This window comes from Notothenia rossii (assembly GCF_949606895.1).
Source record: "Notothenia rossii genome assembly, chromosome: 12".
Lineage (NCBI taxonomy): Eukaryota > Metazoa > Chordata > Actinopteri > Perciformes > Nototheniidae > Notothenia > Notothenia rossii.
Genome location: NC_136911.1, coordinates 15,429,166 through 15,453,385, shown reverse-complemented (window position 1 = coordinate 15,453,385; position 24,220 = coordinate 15,429,166). Strand labels below are relative to the sequence as shown.

General features: G+C 38.8%; 1 protein-coding gene across 1 annotated transcript; it reads left to right on the top strand.

The window, feature by feature from the left end:
* Positions 1-23,978, top strand: LOC307026449 (uncharacterized protein; the record flags this gene model as incomplete). Its single annotated transcript, XM_079661836.1, has 5 exons — positions 1-50; positions 6,652-6,728; positions 7,539-7,675; positions 23,341-23,409; positions 23,961-23,978. The coding sequence occupies exons 1-5, from the start codon at positions 46-48 to the stop codon at positions 23,976-23,978; spliced, it is 306 nt and encodes a 101-aa protein (XP_079517962.1). The 5' UTR covers positions 1-45.
* Positions 23,979-24,220: the final 242 nt, after the last annotated feature.

Here is a 24,220-nt window from a genome sequence, read left to right as displayed (position 1 = left end):
TCAGATCAAAACAGCTCCTCTCCTCTCTGACTGTTTTGAAGATGCATGATGTAAGCTATGTTTTTGTTGTGCTCCAGTTTTTGGCGCCTCAAAGATAAAAATGAAAAAAAAAGTTGGCAGGCAGAATACATGATCATGCGTTCATTAACATGATAGGTCAAGAACATCCACAGCATCTTCTCTTCTCTTGTTATTAAAAGTGTCAGCATTTTACAGCAGTGCCCTGTTTATATATGAAGCTGAAATGTGTGGTGATATGTGATAACTACACTAATTTCACAGTATGGCTCACGCTGATGAATCATATTATCTCAGCACGAGTTGTTCTGTACCACACAAATAATCAAATCAGTCTTTTAATTTGATTTTAATCAGTCAAATTATTCTCTCTTTTTTTGGCTCTCTGTTGAAAGGCACTGATTAAAGAAAAAAATGCTTCTACACGGAACACTGATGATAAGCTGAGCCTCTTCACAGCTGAATGGAAACTTCAATCAGAGAGCATAACCTAAATCATAATGATATGTGAGGGTGTAAAACAGTTATTTGACTTAAAAGTACTTTCTGAACAATGTTTATGTTCTTCTGTCAATCCTGCCACTACCTAAATCCAAAGTCCATTATATGTTATTTAGTTGACTCTTTCATCCAAAGCAAGTTACATTCACTTCAATAAATACCAATAACTTTTTCGTTGGGCATTGCACAACTTACATTTAGTTTGAAAGTAAATCTGCTTTACAAAACAATTCCAATATTTGTTAAAACTCAAGGGTACACACTTGTGTTTACTATATATCTCATATAACAACCTAACAACCCATCAAATCCCATTGTCGAATTGAACACTTTAACATTTCTTTAAACATCTTTTTGCTTACTTTTTACAAATATAATTGTGTATAAGTCCTGTTACATCCTTATTCTAAAACACCAGGAACATAGCTTCTTGGCACGTTTTTTGCCCCTCACTCGGTAAAACAAGAGAGCGCAGATATCAAATATTAATATCTGTGAGAATGTCTTGCAGCGGCACTCATTTGCACAAATACTTACATTTTGGGATTCATTCCACTGCTTTTCCTCATAATCAGCGTTACTACTGAATACAACAGAGGGCCTCATTCCAAGTCAGTATTATGCCCAGTAGGGTTTGCTAAAACGACCCATTAAACCTCCCCTGTAGAACCGATAGGTGCTGTTAAATCGTTCACAGTGATGCATTTTGAAGATGTAATTATGTTCCTCAAATAAAATAATTTACTCTGTGCATTCCGGTCAGCCAATCTGTAATTATTGCTGAACCCAGGTCCTATAACATTTTTAATCAGGCTGTGATATTGAACTGCTCGAGGTGTAATTAAAAAATGAACAGGAATTAAGCACCGTCACATGCAAGGGGAAGGATTGGCAGGACTGTCAAATACAGAAAAATGAGCGCACTGGGTTTCTCATTTGCAATGTAGATTACTTTTTTGCAGGAAAACAATAGGATTATTGAAAGCAAAATCTGACCCAATGAATAATGCATTATAAGCTAAGAAAATAATGGCAAGACGAAAATAGGCCAGACAAATGCTCATGAAATCACAAATGAGAGGTGGCTTTAAAAGTGGGAAATACAAGAAAGCAGTGGAAGCAGGTTCATATCGGGGTGCCTTTTGTGTAGCATAGTTCCTATTTTTTTTACGTTGTGATTGTCAACGTAATAAGAAGATCTTGCGACCTTTGAATTCGAAGCAAAAACCAACAACAGGAGCAAGGGCACACCGGGGAAAAAGAAGCTTGCTATTTACAGCCGTGCTGACACTGGGATTGGCCCCAGGGTCCCTGATGCTCGGCGTGAAGTTTGTCACAGAGGCAGTCGCCCAGGTGACAACGAAGCAAGGCACCCTTAGAGAACTCATAATCTCCAGGCATCATTACAGAGCTCTATTCTTACCTCCTGGCTTCTCCTGCGAAAATGATAAATTAGTCAGGGGTTACTCTATTTACTTTTTGCACTCCGCTCTGATTTGGCTCTACACCATACATTTCCATTTGATCAGTGAAGTGAGGTGCTTGAGAAAGACTCGAGGAGTATGAGGGGCCATGCAATGGAAACACTTGGCAGCCCCTCGTGTAGAGGTTGACGTCAATGTCAAAAGTGCTATCCTGTGACAGGCGAGATTAAATATTTAAAAGTGTTGATAGTGTAACCGGAGAGTGTTCCTCTGCTATTAGAATACAGTCCCTCTAAAGAGGCCTTGTGGACAAGAGCTGTTCATTTCCTCCTGCCTTCGTCTCTCGTCTTCACGCCCAGAAACCGAACCCCTGTGTGCGTTCAATTATCCTCAATATAAATACGAACTGAAGTTTTTTTTTCAACGATGTTGTTCCTACTTTCTGCGTCACAGCAGAAATGGAGTTATTAATATATGGCCAGATGGCATTTAATCATCTGTCTGTATCGTTCTGCAAACATGTCTGCAATTAAGTTTCCTAATAAACCAGAATGTATGGTGACGTTTTTTATCAGAGCCGTTTTAAATCCAATCAATCAGCTTTGAGTTCTTGAAATTAGATCATAATTTTAAATCAGTGTGGTCAGCCTGTCGACTTCCCCAACTATCAATTCCTGGATAAACTGCTGGGAAGTTAGGATGGACTTTTACGTTTAAGTACATGGACTTTTAAATGTAATTTATAGGGTTGGCTGTGCGCAGTGGTGGGAAGTATCCAAAAACTGTTCTTGATTTGCGCTTTTTACAGCTATATCTATTGCCTCAAGGCAGATTACAATATCTCCTTGTACAGTGGAGCAAACAAGTATTTAGTCAGCCACCAATTGTGCAAGTTCTCCCACTTAAAAAGATGAGAGGCCTGTAATTTCTATCCTAGTTTTACCTCAACTATGAGAGACAAAATGAGAAAACAAAATCCAGAAAATCACATTGTGTGATTTTTAAAGAATTTATTTGCAAATTATGGTGGAAAATAAGTATTTGTTCACCTACAAACAAACAAGATTTTTGGCTCTCACAGAACTGTAACTTCTTCTTTAAGAGCCTCCTCTGTCCTCCACTTGTTAACTGTATTAATGGCACCTGTTTGAACTCGTTATCAGTATAAAAGACACCTGTCCACAACTTCAAACCGTCACACTCCAAACTCCACTATGGCCAAGACCAAAGAGCTGTCAAAGGATACCAGAAACAAAATTGTAGACCTGCACCAGGCTGGGAAGACTGAATCTGCAATAGGTAAGCAGCTTGGTGTGAAGAAATCAACTGTGGGAGCAATTATTAGAAAATGGAAGACATACAAGACCACTGATAATCTCCCTCGATCTGGGGCTCCACGCAAGATCTCACCCCGTGGGGTCAAAATGATCACAAGAACGGTGAGCAAAAATCCCAGAACCACACGGGGGGACCTAGTCAATGACCTGCAGAGAGCTGGGAACAAAGTAACAAAGGCTGCCATCAGTAACACACTACGCCGCCAGGGACTCAAATCCTGCAGTGCCAGACGTGTCCCCCTGCTTAAGCCAGTACATGTCCAGGCCCGTCTGAAGTTTGCTAGAGAGCATTTAGATGATCCAGAAGAAGATTGGGAGAATGTCATATGGTCAGATGAAACCAAAATAGAACTTTTTGGTAAAAACTCAACTAGACGTGTTTGGAGGAGAAAGAATGCTGAGTTGCATCCAAAGAACACCATACCTACTGTGAAACATGGGGGTGGAAACATCATGCTTTGGGGCTGTTTTTCTGCAAAGGGACCAGGACGACTGATCCGTGTAAAGGAAAGAATGAATGGGGCCATGTATCGTGAGATTTTGAGTGACAACCTCCTTCCATCAGCAAGGGCATTGAAGATGAAACGTGGCTGGGTCTTTCAGCATGACAATGATCCCAAACACACCACCTGGGCAACAAAGGAGTGGCTTCGTAAGAAGCATTTCAAGGTCCTGGAGTGGCCTAGCCAGTCTCCAGATCTCAACCCCATAGAAAATCTTTGGAGGGAGTTGAAAGTCCATGTTGCCCAGCGACAGCCCCAAAACATCACTGCTCTAGAGGAGATCTGCATGGAGGAATGGGCCAAAATACCAGCAACAGTGTGTGAAAACCTTGTGAAGACTTACAGAAAACGTTTGACATCTGTCATTGCCAACAAAGGGTATATAACAAAGTATTGAGATGAACTTTTGTTATTGACCAAATACTTATTGTCCACCATAATTTGCAAATAAATTCTTTAAAGATCAAATAATGTGATTTTCTGGATTTTTTTTCTTCTCATTTTGTCTCTCATAGTTGAGGTATTTCTAGGATGAAAGTTACAGGCCTCTCTCATCTTTTTAAGTGGGAGAACTTGCAGAATTTGTGGCTGACTAAATACTTTTTTGCCCCACTGTACAGTATATGTATATTCTTTTCTTTTTTGGGGGGGGGGAAATCAATCACCTCAAAAAGACCAACAAGATTTTGTGTAAAATGATCAATTGCTGGTGTTACAGCCCTGGCTCCATGCTTAACATTTCCAGACAACAGTCAATGGTAAACAAATAATTAATGATCACAAAATCTACATCTCTTAATGTTTTATTATATCATTAATTTCTGCACCACAGTTTCCTTTTATCCAACTAACCCTATTAAAGTGGGATGCAGAGTCCCAAAGTTTACTGTTAGCACTTAACCTGTCTTTTATTCTGCACTGAGATTGTTGAATTGAAAGATACCTATTGACAACTTTGAGAACATACTTGTTAAAGGAATTTGAATCCTATATTCAGTGCATTTTCAAAGACTGTAACTTAACACTTGTACTAAAACACAAAAGACTGGATCTCTTTGATTCCTCCTGCTGAACTGCTTAAATTCCTTTTTTAATCCTGAGTCAGTGAAAAGCATAGCGCTAGAGTGAATCAGATGTAATGAAATAAAAATGAGTAATGAATTCCTAAATTCTTAATTAGATTTTCACATTCTTTCAAAGTTTTCTTTTAGAGAAATTCTGAAAATGTAATACACAGTGATTTATGATAAGTTTAACTGTGTCACCGTGTCCAAAAATACATCACTTGAACTTCTATAAAAGATGAAAGATAACCTTAATTCAAGCCAGGTGCCGTATGAGTCATTCCTCCTCTCCACCTACAGTGACAAAGTAATGGAGCCATTTATTTTTCTTTCTCTGACGCTGATGAAATACAATTTATTCATGAAGCATTGTTAAAGTAGCTTCACCCTCATTGATCAATAATACAACAGAAACATCTTCAAGAGAGGAAGAAAGAAATTAGTCAAAAGTGGGGAAGCGGCGTAACTTTTGATGAAGCTTTTTAATGGAGTATCGGGGAATGGGAGATAAGCTGGGAGTGGTAATGGAGAAGCCCCCTCGGGATGGGCCAGCCTGGAAGCCAAACCACCTCCGCAGATTGGATTAATATTGCATGGCTGCTTGTGCAGGGCCTCTTCTCTTGAAGGAACACTGATTGCCTCATACACTCTCTCACATTCTTCAAAAGGAAAAGTTATCAGGATTCTACAATGGAGCAGCGACGATGAAAACAAAGCCTGCTTCATCCCTTGAAAAAACATCAATGGCAGAAAAGCTTTCAAATGAGTCCTCTGAAGGGGACAATAACAAAGAACAAGTGACAAGGATCATTTATCCCTTATTTTATCTCGCTCTAATGGATACATGAAAGATGTTTTCGCTCTTCTGGAGACATGCTGTGGTAATAGAAGCATATTTTTTTCAGACTCTTCGGCTTTGTGTGAATAAGGGTTCAACAAGATCGGTGCTTTGACAGAGCCGCATTGTGTTGTACAGCGGGGAGCTGCAACCTTGTGAGATCTGCATGTGTCCGCCTGTATGCTGCTTAAGATATATACACAAAAAGTATGTCTCAGATTGTAGGGCCCCAGTAAACCACATTTCAGATTTTGAGTGATTCTCCTTATATTAGGGACTGTAGGGGTGTGTTTTTGAAGGGCAATTGCTTTCAAGGAAAATGCTTTCTGATTATGCAGTCATGGCAAGACAACATACTTTTTATAAATACAGTCTATGCATGATACAAGGCCTCTTTGTGGACTGTTAAAAAAAAAAGCAACTTCTTAATGTCAATACATTTTATATACTTCCCCAGTTTAAGTGATATTGAGGCTTACACCTATACATGATTAAGGGTGTCACCTCTTTGATTGACAGGTAGGTGCTGTCAAAGTTGTCTCCTCTGCTGTGCCATGTAAAACTCTTTTTTAAATCTCCTTTGCTTAGTCTACTTGGTTTAGTGCCAACGTATTGTCTGACAAAAAGATTCAAAAATGTTAAATAATAGCATAAGATATGAAAATTTGAAGTTCAGTCAGTCTGGACTTAGAAAATGGAGCGTTGCTGGTTCAGGTCCCGTGATGGAAGAAATAATGTGAACTGGGACTTCGCCAGTTCACCTGCTGGGCACTGAAGGGGTTCATTTAGCAAGGTCCCACTCCCCATACTGCTCCAAGGATGCTGTTGTGATTCAATTAGATATGACCAATTTCAATGTTTAATGTTTTCTATCCATCAACGTAGAATGAATACATATTGTAGTCCTACCCTCGGCTCTGACTTGGTTTGTGTTTTGTTAAATATGGCTCCATGTTTGTGTTATAGGTGCTATTCAGAAGTGTTTTGGTGCAGCTGCAGAAGAGACACGTGGAAAAAGTCCACCATCGTGTTCCCGTCGCCAGGTAGGCTACAAGCATCTTACTGCTTGCTGCTTTTTGAAAACATGCTTAGTTTGCTTGCTCACTATCATGGGAAAGGTTATTTCAAGTCGTGTTTGAATTCATTAAGGGAGCACTGTTTCTCATTATGTTGCTATGAGTAACAGGTTTGAAGATGATCAGTGTTATCTTGTTGTTATTGCTTCAAGCAATTAGATTATGACTATAAAGCATTATGTGTCTCATAGGGGCCCTTTGCTTTTTTATATCTCTTTCAATTATTTAGATGATTGTCTATCAGTGTTTGCATTATGTCCTTTCACTTCTAAAAGCCAGACTTCAAACACAATCATAGCAACTTTCATAAAAACACTGAAAAAGTGTGACTTTTAATAGCATTCATTCACTCATCAAAAGCATTTTAAATTCAGACGCCTTTTAAGAACCTGTTTCTCGTGCTAAGCTATCTATCTACAAACATGGTAGAGTAATCTTCAACCAGTTACAAAAAAAAAAGAAGTATTTTCTACAATTATGTTTGGTAGACTTTGGTTAAAAATGTTCTCCATGAGCAAACCTTTATTATTGTATACATCAACCACCAGATGCAACATAGGAAGATGAAGCAATTGCACATGTTTAATTCAGGGTGTGCAAGTACTCTAGTATTATCATTAATATCGTAGTGACTCAATGTATCACTTCTACAAAAATGAATGGAAGGGAAATTGTAATTATATTGGATTTAAGGTCCTGATTTAGCATTTAACAAAGTAATTAAGAATCAGAAACACAAAAATAATAAAATAACAAAAACAAGTTTAATTGATCCAGATTTAGGAACATCATGCCAACCCACTGAAAGGAACATCCACAACATATGGATCATCCAACCAGTGCCATGCCGGTTCCCCCAACAGAAGATGAGGAAATCACAGGTCCATCTCATCAACATCTGCCCACGACCTCAGGTAATACTGCACAACCCAACCACACTCTCTATCCGGTGCTCCAGCAGCAGATCCAGGCCAGCCGTCTATCCTCACAGCTGCTGCTGACATAATTTAAATGAAATCCAGAGGGCCATTTTAGACCAGCAGTAGGCTGGTTTATTAGTAATTGGCTAGGGCTGAGTTCCGGGGCACTGCTGAAGTGCCCTTAAGCAAGGTACAGGACCCCCAAACTGCTCCTTGGGCATTGTTTAAATAAGAGCTCTCAACTGTGCCTAATTCTGGGAAGGGTGAGGTGCGACGTCTACATTTTACAGTGTGTGCAATGCTGTGCTGAAGATTTAAGGTTGACTTGATTCAAGTCCACCATTTCCATTTCCATTTTCCATTTCCCCATACCATTCCCATGTTTCATACACTTTTCCATTTCCATTTTCCATTTGTATAATTCATTCAAAATTCAAATCATTATTCCTATTATCTTATCTATTTACAGTTTTTTTTATGTAAAATAAAATATACAGCAAATACTTATTTCCTTTTTCTATTCCTTTAATATGTGCCTTTTTATTCATTTTAATTTAGTGATATGAAAATGACTTAGGTACTTGAGGCTGTAACCAGAGGGGGGGTGGGGTGGTTTGGGTTTGGGGGGGCCTAGTGGAACACGTTGCTTAGGTCTAAAAACATTTGAGTTACGGCCCTGAATTAATTTGCTGCCTTTGTTTTAATTTGAGGATTTTTGACTTCATGCACAGATTTAAACTGCATGAACTGCCTCTTTAACTAAATGTTTCAGTCATTGTCTGCCGGAGTGATATTTGTCAGTCTGATGAGAGATCATGTCAGTGGGTGAATCCCTGAATGTATGTGAAGTTATAGCTCAGACCCAAAGTCATGGTTCAGACACATAGTGTGTTTTTTCCCTCTCTCTAAATTTACTGACAACCTCCCTGTTGTGACCTCCCTGGTTTATGACCCTCTGTGGCCCCTCAGGGATCTTGCAGACGATGACAAGGCTCACATTCACCTGCACATTTGTCATGTTTTTTCTCCTGCAACTTTTGATGAACGAGAGGAGCATTTGAAACACCTCTACCCTTTCTCTGTCACGCACAGTAACCGTGCACTTCGAACACCGGTGGCAGCTTGTGACTGCGCTGATCTTCCTCTCGCCACACTTGATGAGCGCTTAATTACCCTGATCACCGTTGATTTTGTGAAATGGGCACAGTGCGTGATATCATTCTCCACAGCAAAACTAAACCAAGGAGCACATTTGGACATGAGCCTTCAGCCTCGTTGATTTTTACCGTTATACACTTTGGCAGATGTTGTTTGTTTTTTTGGAGTGGCATCATGACGCCCGAGGTTTCTCTCAGCAGTGATTGATTATGTTCTCAGCTGTCGATAGCAAGTACAAGAGTAGCTTAGCTCACACTTCCAAAAAATCTGTTTTCATGAAGCGCCTAATAACAGTTTGATGGAGTGCATGTCTGTTGCAGGTAAACAAATCAATGAATATGAGGCAATCAATATGGAAGTGAGACTCCACTTCAGTATCAGTGTCTGGGGTGACTGCCATCTTCTGGCTGGCACGAATAACTGCAACTCCTTACCGTCATTATCAACAATCTCTATATGGTGGCCCAGTGGCAGAAAGTACATTTACTTAAGTACTTGTTACTCTAAGTATTTCCATTTGCTTCCACTTTATCCTTGAATTCCACTACATTTCACAGTATTACTTATTTTTACGTTTAACGTCTATTTTACAGCTAGAGCTACTTACCCAATTTAGACTTTAAATCCAGCACTCTTTCCATTTTAAAACAAATGATTTGTCCACATTTAAGTGGTTCCCAACTTGTTTGGCCTGTGACCCCTTATGGAAAGAAAAAAAGCTTTTGAGTAACACACATCCTGGAACTTTCCCACAGGAGTCTATTGCATAACATGCTCAAGTACCGTGTCATCCATAAAAATGTGTGTTTAGACATGTTTCCATCTGCGTGACTATTGAGATTGATGATTACATATTCCTAGCAAGTGGGGAACATTCTCCACTTCACTATGACTTCGCTAAGACACTGGGTGTTTCTCAATGTCGAGGACGCTTCCTTGGTAGGACATGTCTTCCGAGTCACTTCCTTCAGAAGCGAGGCAAGAATCCTTCCTAGCCTCGGAAAACGAAGAATGGTGGAACAGGCTAACAGGTGTGCAGGTGTGCGTCATATGCAAGGCCCCGCCTTAAATCGAGTGCGATTTCCTCAAAAGATTTGGAAATTGGTCCGTGCGCAAAGCATTGTGGGGATTTTAAGACCGCGGAGGATACACATGTGCAGCCTCGAAATGTTTCGCTACGAAGGATACCGGGCTCGGTAGAATTCCAAGGAGCCTGGACATTGGAACAGTCCTTCAGCGGGACTCGATGACGTAGTGGCTCTGGAGCATCCTTCCTTGACATTGAGAAGCACCCACTGAGTGTATAGGCTTACAGTAATTCAGCACACACTCATACAGGGAGGAACCCATAATGACATTGAGATATTCTAAGTAACTGATTCTACAAGGAGGTTGACGCCAGGTGTTATTGCAGAGTTTCAAAAGGTTTTATTTATATTTCTACCTTGTTTGTTGTTTTGACGGTAATGCATTAGCAAGAGACAGAGTAGAACAATATATAAATGTGAAGTGAGTATTATCTAGATGTACAAGGGGAGGCATTTATGTCGCTCTGCCAAAAAACATATTAAACCAAAAGTCTAACCGGACCCCGGAGACGTCAGCTTTGCTTCTGCAGCTTGCCCATCACCTCATTCATTATTGCACAATTCTGCAACCACATGTTAAAGCCCCTCTAAGTTATAACCTATCAAGAAATGTTCCAGCTAAAGCTAGACTCATAACATAAGGCAGGTAATGTGTAACAACAGGAGTTGATTTCCTCACAGTGATCCTTCTTAATGGCAAGCCAGGGTAAATGCACCACTTCAGGTAGGCTTTCCAATCTCAAAGGTATGTAGACTTCATTAAGAAAGGAAGGGATTTGCAAAATGTTGGACAGCGGTGTCTTTTATTTAATGTATGGAGAGATATGGATACACAGAGGGCTCCTTAGATCGCAATGAGCTTAGCTTGAGACATTCTTTGAAATCTGATCAGGGATGATTTTGACATTAGCTAATGCTCTGCCTGCCAGGAATACAAATGAGATAATGAATGTTTACTGAAGGTATTGATTTGAAAAGAAAGCCAATTCAATCAAGAGTTTATGAATGAGTTTATAGATGTTGTTATTGAAATAAATGAATAACATAAATCCCATTGAGAGACAGTGAAGTGGAAAGTAAATGGAGCTTTATTCTCAGCTTTTTCGGAAGTAAATTTACTTTTTAAGTAACTTATTTTAAGTAATTGCAAATAAGAGAAAACAATACATTAAAACATACAAAAAGCCCTTATGTTCTGTTCATCAACTTTAACACTGAGTAATGTTGTTTATCATTAAGGCTTTAACCTACCTTATTGTGACCCGATGGGACATTCCTCCACTAACTTTAACTCTAATTTAGCCAAATGGGACCTTGCTGCCCAGAGGCTGCTACCAGCTAACCAATAGATTTGTTGTTTGCATCACAGTGTAGCATTATTAGGGGAAAAACAATCCCAAGAAGATCTATTCTTATTAAGAACAAATACCAATCGTTCTCAGGGAAACTGGATGTTATTATTCTTGAGCCCTTAAACTACTACTGGGTGTGCGTTAATGTAGAACAATGACAACTGTCACATTTTCTGTATTTTATAATCTATTTGGTATATCGGATATCATGTCCAATGTCTACATTTGAACACCTTTTTATCCTCCGCTAAAGACGGAACATGTACTTTTATCAGTTAAATAATAACCCACATTAGTCATTTAGGCTAAAATGGTGCCGGTTTAATCTACTCTTACCAAAACAGGGTAAAAGCCTTTTCCCTTTCTTATTTAATTGATGCGTTCACAGGTTTTTCTAAAAATAAAAGTAGAAGGCCTGTAGATACAATTAAATCCTGCATTGGTGTGCAGGGGCCACAGCTGTAGGCTCCTCTGCTTTGGGCAGGAAGAGCTTGGGAGTTGCCTGGAAGCATCCATCTTCATCCTTGTCAATTACGCCGTTAGCGGGCTGCACATCTTCATTTCCAATGTGGGCACTGTCTCAAAGTACTTCCCAAAGTCACCGTAATCCAATTATATTCTGGCATTCACTATGATACAGCCCATTAGAAAAGCCTTAATCAATGTGAGGTCTTCATTAGAGCAATTTATGAATATTCATCATGACACTCGGATACTTTATGGGAACTCAAATCCCACCATTTCCCCCCGTGGCGGCATAACATAACCTGGCTTGGGTTTTAATGGCAGGTCTTTAAGTGGAGGGGTATGATTCTGCATTTAATGTAAGGCATTATGAAGCTCTCTCCTATCTAGACCCTATTTAATCCACTGATAACATTTTACAGTCAAACATAAAAGAAAATGTGTGGTTTTAGAGAGGTGGATGTAGGGCTTTTGACTCCTTGATGCTCCCAATTAGGAGTCTGCACACTTATTCTTCCGGGCACTGTGCATAAATAGCTAATTGATCAGTAACCCTCAAATTGGTTCTCTCAACGGAGAATAACAAACAGCCAATAACTCATTCCACACTAAGTATCCATTACAAGTGTTTTCCCCTTTATCTCCAAGGAGACCACACACACAGCATCCTACTAAACTCAGTTTCATAGTCCACAGCTGATTTTTAAACCACTGGCAGCCTAATGTATTACCAACAATCCTCCTGCGTAGATAAACGGTAAATTACAAGGTGGTGCAGCTTTTGTATAATGCATGTAATCCAGCATTATTTGAAGAGGTTTATAATTATAGAGCAGAACATGCTTTTATCACATCCAGGCTAGCCGCTGTCCCCCTAGCTTGCAAAACTCAATGCAATCTCTCATTTAACATTTATTTTTCTTTCATCGCTGTGATAAAATGAAGCAGGCTGTTCCGGGACTTTCTCTAGATGTCTGGCAGCAGCAGAATCTGCAATTAGGACTTTAATGCTTCAATCATTTCCAACTTTTTATCTGTAATATCTTTGGTCTGGAAGCAGAGTTCAGTCCTCTCGGTCTTGCTGTTATTAGAGACATATTCGACCTATTCGCTACTTATTGACTCCCCCTTGAACTTGTCTGGGTTTTTTGCTAAATCTCTCTAAAAAGGTCAAATGTCACTTGTTTTGCATCAATCTTGATACAGGGTACTTATTATATGTTGTACTTTGGATTCCTACAGCTTTTAGTCTACCATCCCATCATTCAAGGGTGATTTTCACTATAAGTAAAAAAAAAATGTTGGACGGACACTATCTTTTACAGTGTTTTACTATGTTCAATCTGAATTTTCTTTAAAATAAAAAAAAAACAATATTGATTCTGACTCTTCTACATCCAACTCACAGGTTTATCATTACTTTGAGAAAAAGATGATTAATTTTCCCCTTTTTAGAAGTGTAGTTAAGGTCATTTGTTCTGGAAATGTCCTTTTTCAAGCCTGAAAAACAAGGATGGGGTTTAACAGGTTAAGTATTATTTGATGCCAATACTTTTGTACTTTTACTCAAGTAAGCATTGAAATGCAGGAGTTTTAATGGTAAGAATATTTTTTAACATTTAGTATTGCTACTTGTACTTTAGAAACATATCTAAGTACTTCTTCCATCACTCCACATGAAGTGAACAACTCATGATATTCTATAGAGAGGTGCTGGATTTAGTTTTTGCACATCTCAGTGGAATGGAACTTTAATTAGGTTTTGAGACTTCTGGGACAGACAGAAGTTCCGTTTTCCATTCTGCTCTCTATTTGCTCTCTTATTAAAAGTTAAATGAAAAGCTAAACAGCATTCTCATAAAAGCCATTAAATATGACGCTGGAGACCTCTAAAGCTGAGTAAATAAACGATATATTGTTTATTTTAAGCGAAACAGAGGTGATTAAACTAGTTTTGAATTTGAGTCATTATTTTTAACAAACATGACTTCACTTTGCTGGTATAGTTAGTGAGCTGTTTTTTGTGACAGCTCACTAAAGCTGTGACCTTTTTCTCAGCCTTTATGCTGAACTAAGCTAATTGGTTACTGGCTGGATTTTATATTTTATTCTATATTTAACATACCTCACTTATATTATATTTGCATTTGTATAGGATGTTTTACACAACATATCTTATTGTGGTATTTTAAAATAAGTCTTCCTTCAAGCATGCAGCCAAGTAGTGAATACATTGAAATAACTTCATACTCCAATAGATAGATCCTTAATAGATTGGACAGCTCCTATAAAACCAATTCTCGTTGTGCTGCTGTCTGTCCTATTTGTTTTATCTTTGCAAATGTACTTTCTGATTGTAATGTGAAATAGTGGCATGGAACCACTTAGTCACCTCATTTGCATTTTCCGTCAGATTTTAAATGTCACACATAATAAGCTCAACTTTGATGGTTTTAAAATATAGCTTATTATGCAGACTATGTTTGTTTCTCTCTCAGATGCACATCCAACATACTGCACCCTTCCACTATGCTGACTCACTGATTAGGATTCATTCGTTACATCTCGGATCATTCATGGCCAATCTATTTCACTCCTTTTTGTTAAAGCCCATTAAAATGCATGACAACATAATTGTTCACAGAAGCTGAAGATAGCTCCCACTTAACTGCATTGATGTGTACATCATTTAACTGTATGAAGACAAATGTTTTCTATTCTTTTTCCTGCAAATGGCTTGTATAAGCAGCACGTTTTGGTTTTAATTTCAGATACAATCCAACATAAAGCTTAGGATCTGTGGTAGGCACTTTGTCAGTATTGTTAAACTGTTGAAATATTAAAGCAGTGGGGTTAAAGCGACGGCATTTAAACATTATGTTCCCTTAACAAGTGAACAAAGTGAATGAATAGATATAACCTAAAACCCCTGTACACCTACATGTGTTTCTGCGTCATCCGACCCTCACTTTTGTCAAACTTGTTAGGGTGGCACAAATGACTCTTCATCAATATTCATAATACAAAGACGTAGGTGGCATGGTTTAATTTGCAGCCTGAGCGCTAATCAGCCACAATAATTGGAAACACCTGTGTGGGGGAGCAGGGCCTTAATTAAGTTGAATCCTCAGCAGATCCTGTCACTCTGCAGGAGGGACCAGAAACAACAAAGGAGGGTGAGCTCTACCTAGTGGCCAAAGTATATAATACAAAACGAATATATATGACTGGATAAATGCTCATATTCCCATATCTCATATCATTTGCTTGTATATATTTGCATAGTATGTGTGAAAAACTGCACTATATGCCCATACAATCCCGTTAACACTAATTAATTAACACACAAACAAACATTTCTTAATTATGTATTTTTTATTATTCATTTGAATCACTTATTGTTCCTATTTTTTTTATTAGGGTGAGAGGTTTTGAGAGTATCCCAGCATGCATTTGGATGTAAAATGGGTAGACCAAGTTACTTTATGACAAGGAAAACAGATTTATTGGACAAATAAATGCCCCGATATATACACATGCAGGACTATGCAGTTACATGAGTTATGATCTGATTCTGACAGAATGATCTTATTGCCAAAATCTTCTCACTCTACATTTTTGTTCTCAGATTTCAGCTTTGTATTAAGGGATTTCCTTAACATTTTCATCCGTGCTTTGTCATTTTTATGGGGCTTTTTATAATAACAAATTAAAATGAAAAATGTTCAGACAGTTTGTTAACACTTAATCACATACATACAGTATATGATTAAAGGGCTTCTGCATCTGCACACGTGGTTCAAAATGTGTACTTGCAGATAACCTCCACTAGATGGCATCGTCTTCAAGTAAATGTTGTTTTAATAACAGTACAGTACAGCAGTCTCCCACTTCAGTAAATGACCTTGTGCTGTCCATTAATTAAAGCATTATAATGTTTAAAAAACATTCAGTACCTCCTTTCCTATCTCCCTTCAATGAATCAATTAAATGTCTTATAAATAGCTACTAAAAATGTCCTTCATTTAAGGTGAGATATCAGTTTGAGTTAAAAACAAAAAAAGTAGAAAACCACTGTAATACATTTAGGCAACCTTTACAGGACAAATCAATATTGGACAACAACAACAAGTGTTACAGTGTGCCTGTGCCTCGTCAAAACTGCTTTTACCTTGAGGGAAAACAGAAGCTCTGACTCATCTCCCACACTGTGCTAAAGTCTCCTTACCGTAGTTAAGAGCATCCATCATAGTGAAAGGTCAATACAATATGAAAAGACCCATAACAATATTCGGAGCAAATCTGTCATTCGATATTCTGAAGGAGCGGTGTACTGAAACCCCGTCTGCACGTCGTTCATTGATCTGAGCGAGAACACTGAGTGATGCTGAAAACACGCTCTTTATTGGAGCATTTGTCTGGGATCCTATGTGTTCTGCCTGGTGGACTTTGCCTCAGGCAGCAGTCGAGTGTTTCCTTGAGGACGAGCCCTACTGTATAAGGAAGGTCAAGCGCCACTGCGAATCATTAACCATCCTTTTATTTGCCTTCATTTCTCCCTTGTATCGATGAGATCTGAAGTGACAAGGACAAGAACTCTGTGTTTGAATCTCATTTGGAACCATTTTCACATATGTCTTTTTTTGTGTGGATGGGGGGGGGGAATTGAATTGCAGATGTCACTATACAGTAGCTATAACCTCTGCATCAGAAAGGGGGGGGGGTGTACCTAGGGGGATCAACATACAAGGTTAAAGCTCTATTTGTTGGTGAAAAATGAAAGGCTGCTATATAAAACAGTGTGTTTATTAACATTTTAGAGCTGGCTGTCCATCAGATTCTTCCATAGGACCATTGAATCATGTAATTTCTGTCATGGGTGAAAGATGAGGGGCTAGCAAAGCGGGATGGCAGACCTCACTAGTTTCACAAGCACCCTGAAAGACCCTGAAAATACACCCACTATAGTCTCTCCCCGTATGATAAGTTCGGGGAGATTGCTTGCTTGAGAGTCTTTCATTTCACACTCATTAGAAAGGTTCTTAAATTAATGATGCATTGTCGACCACGCGGTGCGATAAGATGCTATAAACAAGCCAAGGATATTTATGATGCCGAGGAGAGCTTTATCCACTCCTGTGGAGCTCATGCCAGGTGCACAGGGCTCATATGCACATTACATATGTATGACATGCTACGGTTTACTGTGCTATTCATATCATCTTATACTTAGTCCTTGTTATACATTTTGTTCTGGTCATGCATTCCTGGCCCACACAACAAACCTATTACTATTCCTCTGGTTTAGTTTGTTTCATGAAAACATTACTCTGAAATGATCAACTTATAAAGCCTTTGGAAATGTTCTAATGGTTTTAAATGGTTGCACCGAGCAACATTGGCATTCATTTGGATTTGTGTGAAGTCCTGTTTTAGCTTTGTGTTGCAAAAAAAGTATATTTTAGCTGCTAAATGCGACATTAAGATGACCAGCTCATGTCTGTCTTTGTCAGTCTGCCATTTGCTGCCGTTACCAGTTAAACCTGCTTAACGCTTGTTGTGGGAAGGGTCATAATGCCACGCACCTCCACGCACAGCAGCTGTCAATCACAACTGTCAATCAGTTTTCTAAAAGCAGGCTGGTCCTACAACAATTAAATATTTATTCAGGCTTTTTTGACTGTTGGTTTGACAAAACATATCAAATCAGTTGGACTCAGATCAGTTGAACTCTTGGATCTCCACAAACAAATGTTATCAACAACAATTATTTGATGAATTGTTTAATAAATACCATCAATAATGCAGCTCTAGTGCAGTACTTTTACCAGAGCTTGCTGTAAAGGGGATTACATATGTGGATTTGTTACGACAAGCCTCTTCTTTCACATGACACATAGTGAACGGATCCATTGTTAACGTAAACATATGGATATGTCAAACCATCAGGTTCAAACTATATATACATATATAAAGTATATTCAAATATAAGAGATATTTCCAGGTTGTACAAATAAAGTGTGCTACTAGTATCCCAGACATACTTGAGAACATCTCAAGTCTTTTCTTTCTTTCAAGTTGGAACCACATCTAATCAAAGGAAATGGAAATGGATTGTAAAGCACCTTCCTCAGTTGAATAAATGGAACCTGAAGTGAACATTATTGTCTGTAATTTATACGCAGTGAAAGAGAATACTGTCATGCAGATCAAAAGTCGTCAATATTACGCATACAGTATGTATATTATATAATGATGTAGAATATGAATACGATTAAAAAGGTATCAATTGTTTATGGCGTTATTTTGACGTTAAAATGAATATGCCTCTCCATAGCTGTCCCTGAAATACACCCGACAAACAAACCTGATTTGCTCATGCCTCAAAATAATAATACATAATGCATGAGTGTATGCCACATGGATGATGCCAAGTGTACGTCCCACTTCATTAATTCATCCATAATGAGTTTTGCAACATGTAGGAGCAACTACCTTAGAGGCAGCCCCAAGAGTCAAAGCTAATTAAATCAGAATCTTAAATCCCAATCTACGCACATCTGCTTTTGTTTGCGGAGTAAAAACGAGCTGCACTCACATGAAACACACACTTTGTCTATCCTTTATCTATAGATACTAGTAAGGACACAATTCAGCTCAACTTGTAAACTCCAAAAGACCACAGGTTATTATTTTCTGCACAAAAAACCCAAATACGATCCAAACCAGTAGGTGTCTCTGCGACACAAACAAATCCTATTTTATTAGAGGAATTGCTTCATTGAAAGCCATATCAAATTGATCTCCACTGTGTGTGTGTGTGTATACACTTTTGAGAAGGCTGAAAATACAACTTAACACTAAGTTCAAGTGTAATGCCCTTTGTTAATTGGTTGCTGGAAGTGTGATGCACATCTCTACATTACAGGAAGTAAAAGCTGCAGGTGGCTGAGTGAGGCTTTGTTAATCTCCCGCTGTCTGTAGTTGCCGCAAACTCCTCAAGGACATTATCAGCACGCTCATTTCTGAGCTGACCATATCTCGCTATTCTCTCAGCAAGTGATTACAAATCTGGATGTGCATCAAAGATATTGAGTGATGACGCAACTTCTTCCACTGAGGTGTTTGCAGGCCTAAATAGAGGTGATTATTCTGGGTGTTATAAAAGTCCCAGTTGAGGGAAAAAAAATAAAATAAATTGCCTTGGCCTCATAAATTGTACATTACTGACTACCCTGCATTTCTGTTGGTTCAACACATGCTGTAAGTAGTATCTAAACAGATCCCATACATATGCATGCTAATGTTTCTTGAATGAGGAATCTGCGTGCTTGGATATCCTCGCAATTGTTTAACAGTAAGCACAAAATGTAGAGCACCACGTGCCTTAATGTTGTCTGCCAGGCCCCTGCGCTGTGGAGAATCTACGAGCAGGGTGAAAATCACCATCTTCCATGCTCTCTCAGAATACTTTCGCCCGTGGTTTATCTCTATAAGAGGAGCAGTTTGAGTAACCTAGCGCAAATGTCACAAGTCGTCATTAATCATGTGAGTGTGTCATGCATCACACAGAGGTGGTTTGCCGCATCTGGTCTTTAGTCATATATCCTAATCATCACCATATCAGCGTTCCAAATCCGTCCGCGAATACATTATTCAAATTTAGTTCATTAGAAAAGTCATTTTGGCCGACAGTTAAGTCCACCTCAAACTTGGAGAACTGCCCTAATGACATTATGTTTCATTGTAATGCCCTGCTCTTGCACTGGGAATATTGTAGCCATTTACTATTATTCATGATGACATATACATTCCCAAAATATCAAAGGAGGCAAGTGAAGTTAACTTCTCACATTTAAAAATAAGTATTTTAATATTTTAGGAGGCACTTCTAGTGTCTTACTGGCCATTTGCTTAATGATAAAGACATCATTAGCAAAATGAGTTTAAAATAAAGTACTCTTATATTGTTTTTCTATTCAAGAAACCATCATTGACGATAGAATGTCTTTATCAGGACTTCCAGGACACACTGTGTGCACTTTTATATCAGCCTCTTATATAACTGCATGACAAATCAATCATAAAATTGTTGTTTAGATTGTTTTGACCGATAGACACCCTGAACCCCAGAGGAGCCAAACAACCAAATAAGTACAACACACACTAAAAATAGCTGAAATAGAAAAAGGTGGCATTTCTAGCTGCAGCAATACTCCTGCAGGTATGTTTGTATTCCACCGCTGTAATGGGATCTCAAGCTTGTAATCTTACTATTCTATATTTTATAGGTCTGTACAAACATCAGTGAAGGCTCCTGTTGACCTTGAATCCATTCGTACTGAATCTCTGTGTAAATCATTTAGGTATTATAGGTGTTCTTTTACTGCAAAACTGTCTATTTCTTGACAAATGCAACTGGACCTATACTGTACATCTTGCCTTGGGGATTAGCCCGGCTTACACTGTGGAATGCTTACCAGAGACAATGCATGATCCATCTGTGTGCAGAGAAAGTCTTATTCGCCCTTCCCTGAACTAATCTCACATCGCTATAACCACAAGTCTCAATTCACCTGTTGACGGAGGGCTGGAGGCGGATTTTACCCCCGAGTCCAACATCACATCTCCGCTTTATTCACCAAGGACCAACCAAGGAGATTTCACGTGGAACATGCAGCCCCTGAGGCCTAATTTGAGAAATCCATGATTTTTTACTTTTTGTTACAGAATGACTGTTCTGTGCATCTGTGCTCCTGTTAGCTTTGACCTCTCTTGTCCTCTAAATTGAAAAGCCTGACCGACTTAACAAAATAATTTAAAAATTTTTTTAAATGGGGCTCTTATTTTATGTTGACTCTGATCTTTCGTTATGACCTACTACAGCCAAAACATTTTCAAATATAAATCTGGCCCTTCTACAGCAGACACGGGACTCATTTCCATTTTCTCTGCCTGCAGTGAAAAAAGGAAATCAAACTGCTGATGATCCGCAAGTTGACAAAGTGGATGGAAGAGGATCATTTGTTTCTTTCTAAGCCTGACTTGGGAATTGAATGTGACAAACAAAAGAAGCTATAACAGTGTTGTTGGGCTATTGAGTTGAAAGCATGAAAAACATAATCATTTTAAATCTTCTATTCACAGAAGCCTCGCACATACATTACACATTATATAAACTGCCAAGAGCAGAACATATGTTGTTTGGAAATAATAAAGGTTGAGAAACAATAAACCAATTAATTATGTTTGTTTGCAATCATTTGAATTATATCTGAAATTCTTAAAGTCAGAATTTCATTGTACATAGTTTAAGTTTTAATATAAGTGTACATTTGCTCTTTATTGCATTGTTCCAGTCATCACAGGAACAGCATGTCCATTATTATAAATCGGGTATATGCGCTTTCCCAAAAAAAGCATGTACAGTGGGGCAAAAAAGTATTTAGTCAGCCACCAATTGTGCAAGTTCTCCAACTTAAAAAGATGAGAGAGGCCTGTCATTTTCATCCTAGGTATACTTCAACTATGAGAAAAAAAAATCCAGAAAATCACATTGTCTGATTTTTAAAGACTTTATTTGCAAATTATGGTGGAAAATAAGTATTTGGTCAATAACAAAAGTTCATCTCAATACTTTGTTATATACCCTTTGTTGGCAATGACAGAGGTCAAACGTTTTCTGTAAGTCTTCACAAGGTTTTCACACACTGTTGCTGGTATTTTGGCCCCTTCCTCCATGCAGATCTCCTCTAGAGCAGTGATGTTTTGGGGCTGTCGCTGGGCAACACGGACTTTCAACTCCCTCCAAAGATGTTCTATGGGGTTGAGATCTGGAGACTGGCTAGGCCACTCCAGGACCTTGAAAGGCTTCTTACGAAGCCACTCCTTCGTTGCCCGGGCGGTGTGTTTGGGATCATTGTCATGCTGAAAGACCCAGCCACGTTTCATCTTCAATGCCCTTGCTGATGGAAGGAGGTTGTCATTCAAAATCTCACGATACATGGCCCCATTCATTCTTTCCTTTACACGGATCAGTCGTCCTGGTCCCTTTGCAGAAAAACAGCCCCAAAGCATGATGTTTCCCCATGTTTCACAGTAGGTATGGTGTACTTTGGATGCAACTCAGCATTCTTTCACCTCCAAACACGTCTAGTTGAGTTTTTACCAAAAAGTTCTATTTTGGTTTTATCTGACCATATGACATTCTCCCAATCCTCTTCTGGATCCTCTAAATGCTCTCTAGCAAACTTCAGATGGGCCTGGACATGTACTGGCTTACGCAGGGGGACACGTCTGGCACTGCAGGATTTGAGTCACTGGGTGCATAGTGTGTTACTGATGGTAGCCTTTGTTACTTTGGTCCCAGCTCTCTGCAGGTCATTGACTAGGTCCCCCCGTGTGGTTCTGGGAGTTTTGCTCACCGTTCTTGTGATCATTTTGACCCCACGGGGTGAGATCTTGCGTGGAGTCCCAGATCGAGGGAGATTATCAGTGGTCTTGTATGTCTTCCATTTTCTAATAATTGCTCCCACAGTTGATTTCTTCACACCAAACTGCTTACCTATTGCAGATTCAGTCTTCCCAGCCTGGTGCAGGTCTACAATTTTGTTTCTAGTGTCCTTTGACAGCTCTTTGGTCTTGGCCATAGTGGAGTTTGGAGTGGGACTGTTTGAGGTTGTGGACAGGTGTCTTTTATACTGATAACGAGTTCAAACAGGTGCCATAAATACAGTTAACAAGTGGAGGACAGAGGAGGCTCTTAAAAAACAAGTTACAGGTCTGTGAGAGCCAGAAATCTTGTTTGTTTGTAGGTGACCAAATACTTATTTTCCACCATAATTTGCAAATAAATTCTTTAAAAATCAGACAATGTGATTTTCTGGATTTTTTTTCTTCTCATTTTGTCTCTCATAGTTAGGATGAAAATTACAGGCTTCTCTCATCTTTTTAAGTGGGAGAACTTGCACAATTAGTGGCTGACTAAATACATTTTTGCCCCACTGTATTTTGCACAATAAATTAAGGGAATCATCCTTCTACTTTTTAAGCAAAGTAATCATATAACAAAATAAACATTTGCATATATTCTTATAATTATGTAAAACGTATTTTGTAAAAACCAAATATTATAAAAATATTACATTACAAATAAAATGACCTGCATTTAAGGTGTGGCTTAACGACATGTATGGAATGATTATGAGAACAATGTAGATTGAAGTACTCATTTTGCAGAAAGGCCCCTTTTTAATAATTATATTATTAAATCATTGGATATTTACCTGCTCCATAAAGGGTATTTCTGGACAGCTTTATCGTTAACAATCCACCTTTTTATCAGCTGATCATATGTTTTGTTTGTAAAATCTTAATGTAAAACAATGCAATACCACAACCTTACAAAGCAAACAAGTTAATTTGATCACTGGGACTAGCAGAGTGTGATTCTGATCAGCTGTGACCCATCATTCTTCAACAAAAATGGTCTTCTCTTGCCACCCAATGTAGAAGATAATGGTATTATTGTTATTGCATTGTTGCTCCCTGTGTTGGCCCAGTTGGTGTTTATTTTTCTAACACTCCATGTCCACAGACTATGGCAGTGATCCATCCTGACAGCCAGAGGCTGAGCGACAGATTCCACACAAGAGGGAACCCCAAGGTAATCATTTGCATTTGTTTTTTATTGCAATCATTAGGGCTCCCCTGCCGGGCCTCAGCACAAGTCTGAGTGTGACAGACCCCATGTTTTATCTGAGAGTCGGGGGAGGTATGTTGCTGGGAGGGAGCCGAAGAGTACAGTACGCTGCACTGATAAAGAATAAGGCTGGCTACCATGCATCACAGAGACACTGACATCTGTGTGTCCCTATGTGGGCTTTGTGGAGTTGGAATACAAAAGAGTTTGTCTAACAGACAATCTGTGATTACAAATGCAGCAGATAGTAATTATCATACTAACTTGTATTGCCAATTTTCCCTGACAATGTGTTAGAGGCATTTCATTATTTTAATTTTGCATCATTAAAAGAAAGTACAAACAAAGCACAGACTGCTGACAGCAAAAGGGCACACCAGAGAGGAACACTGTGGGGAACAAAAGAATCCTTGATCAAACTGGGCACCGTGCTGCTGACCCCTCCTGTCCCCCAATGGAGACCCAGAAAGATCACAAGTGGTGCTTGAATGCCGAGCTCCATGGCTGTGCATCAGGATATAAAGATCACCTAAAGCTCCTACTTTTCTTTTAATTATCTAGGGGTCTAGGGACAATAGGGATGCATGCTCTTATTCAGCATTAATCTACAACAAATTACCTTAAGCTGGAAAACCACCTATTTTCACAGTGTAAGTCCTAGGTGGTGAGTTCAAGTGCTAGAGCCAAGAGTTTTCAACAGCGATATAAATACAGTAGGTATGGTCCTTACAAAAAAGTACCATGGTAATAAATACTATTCAATAATATTTTCAGG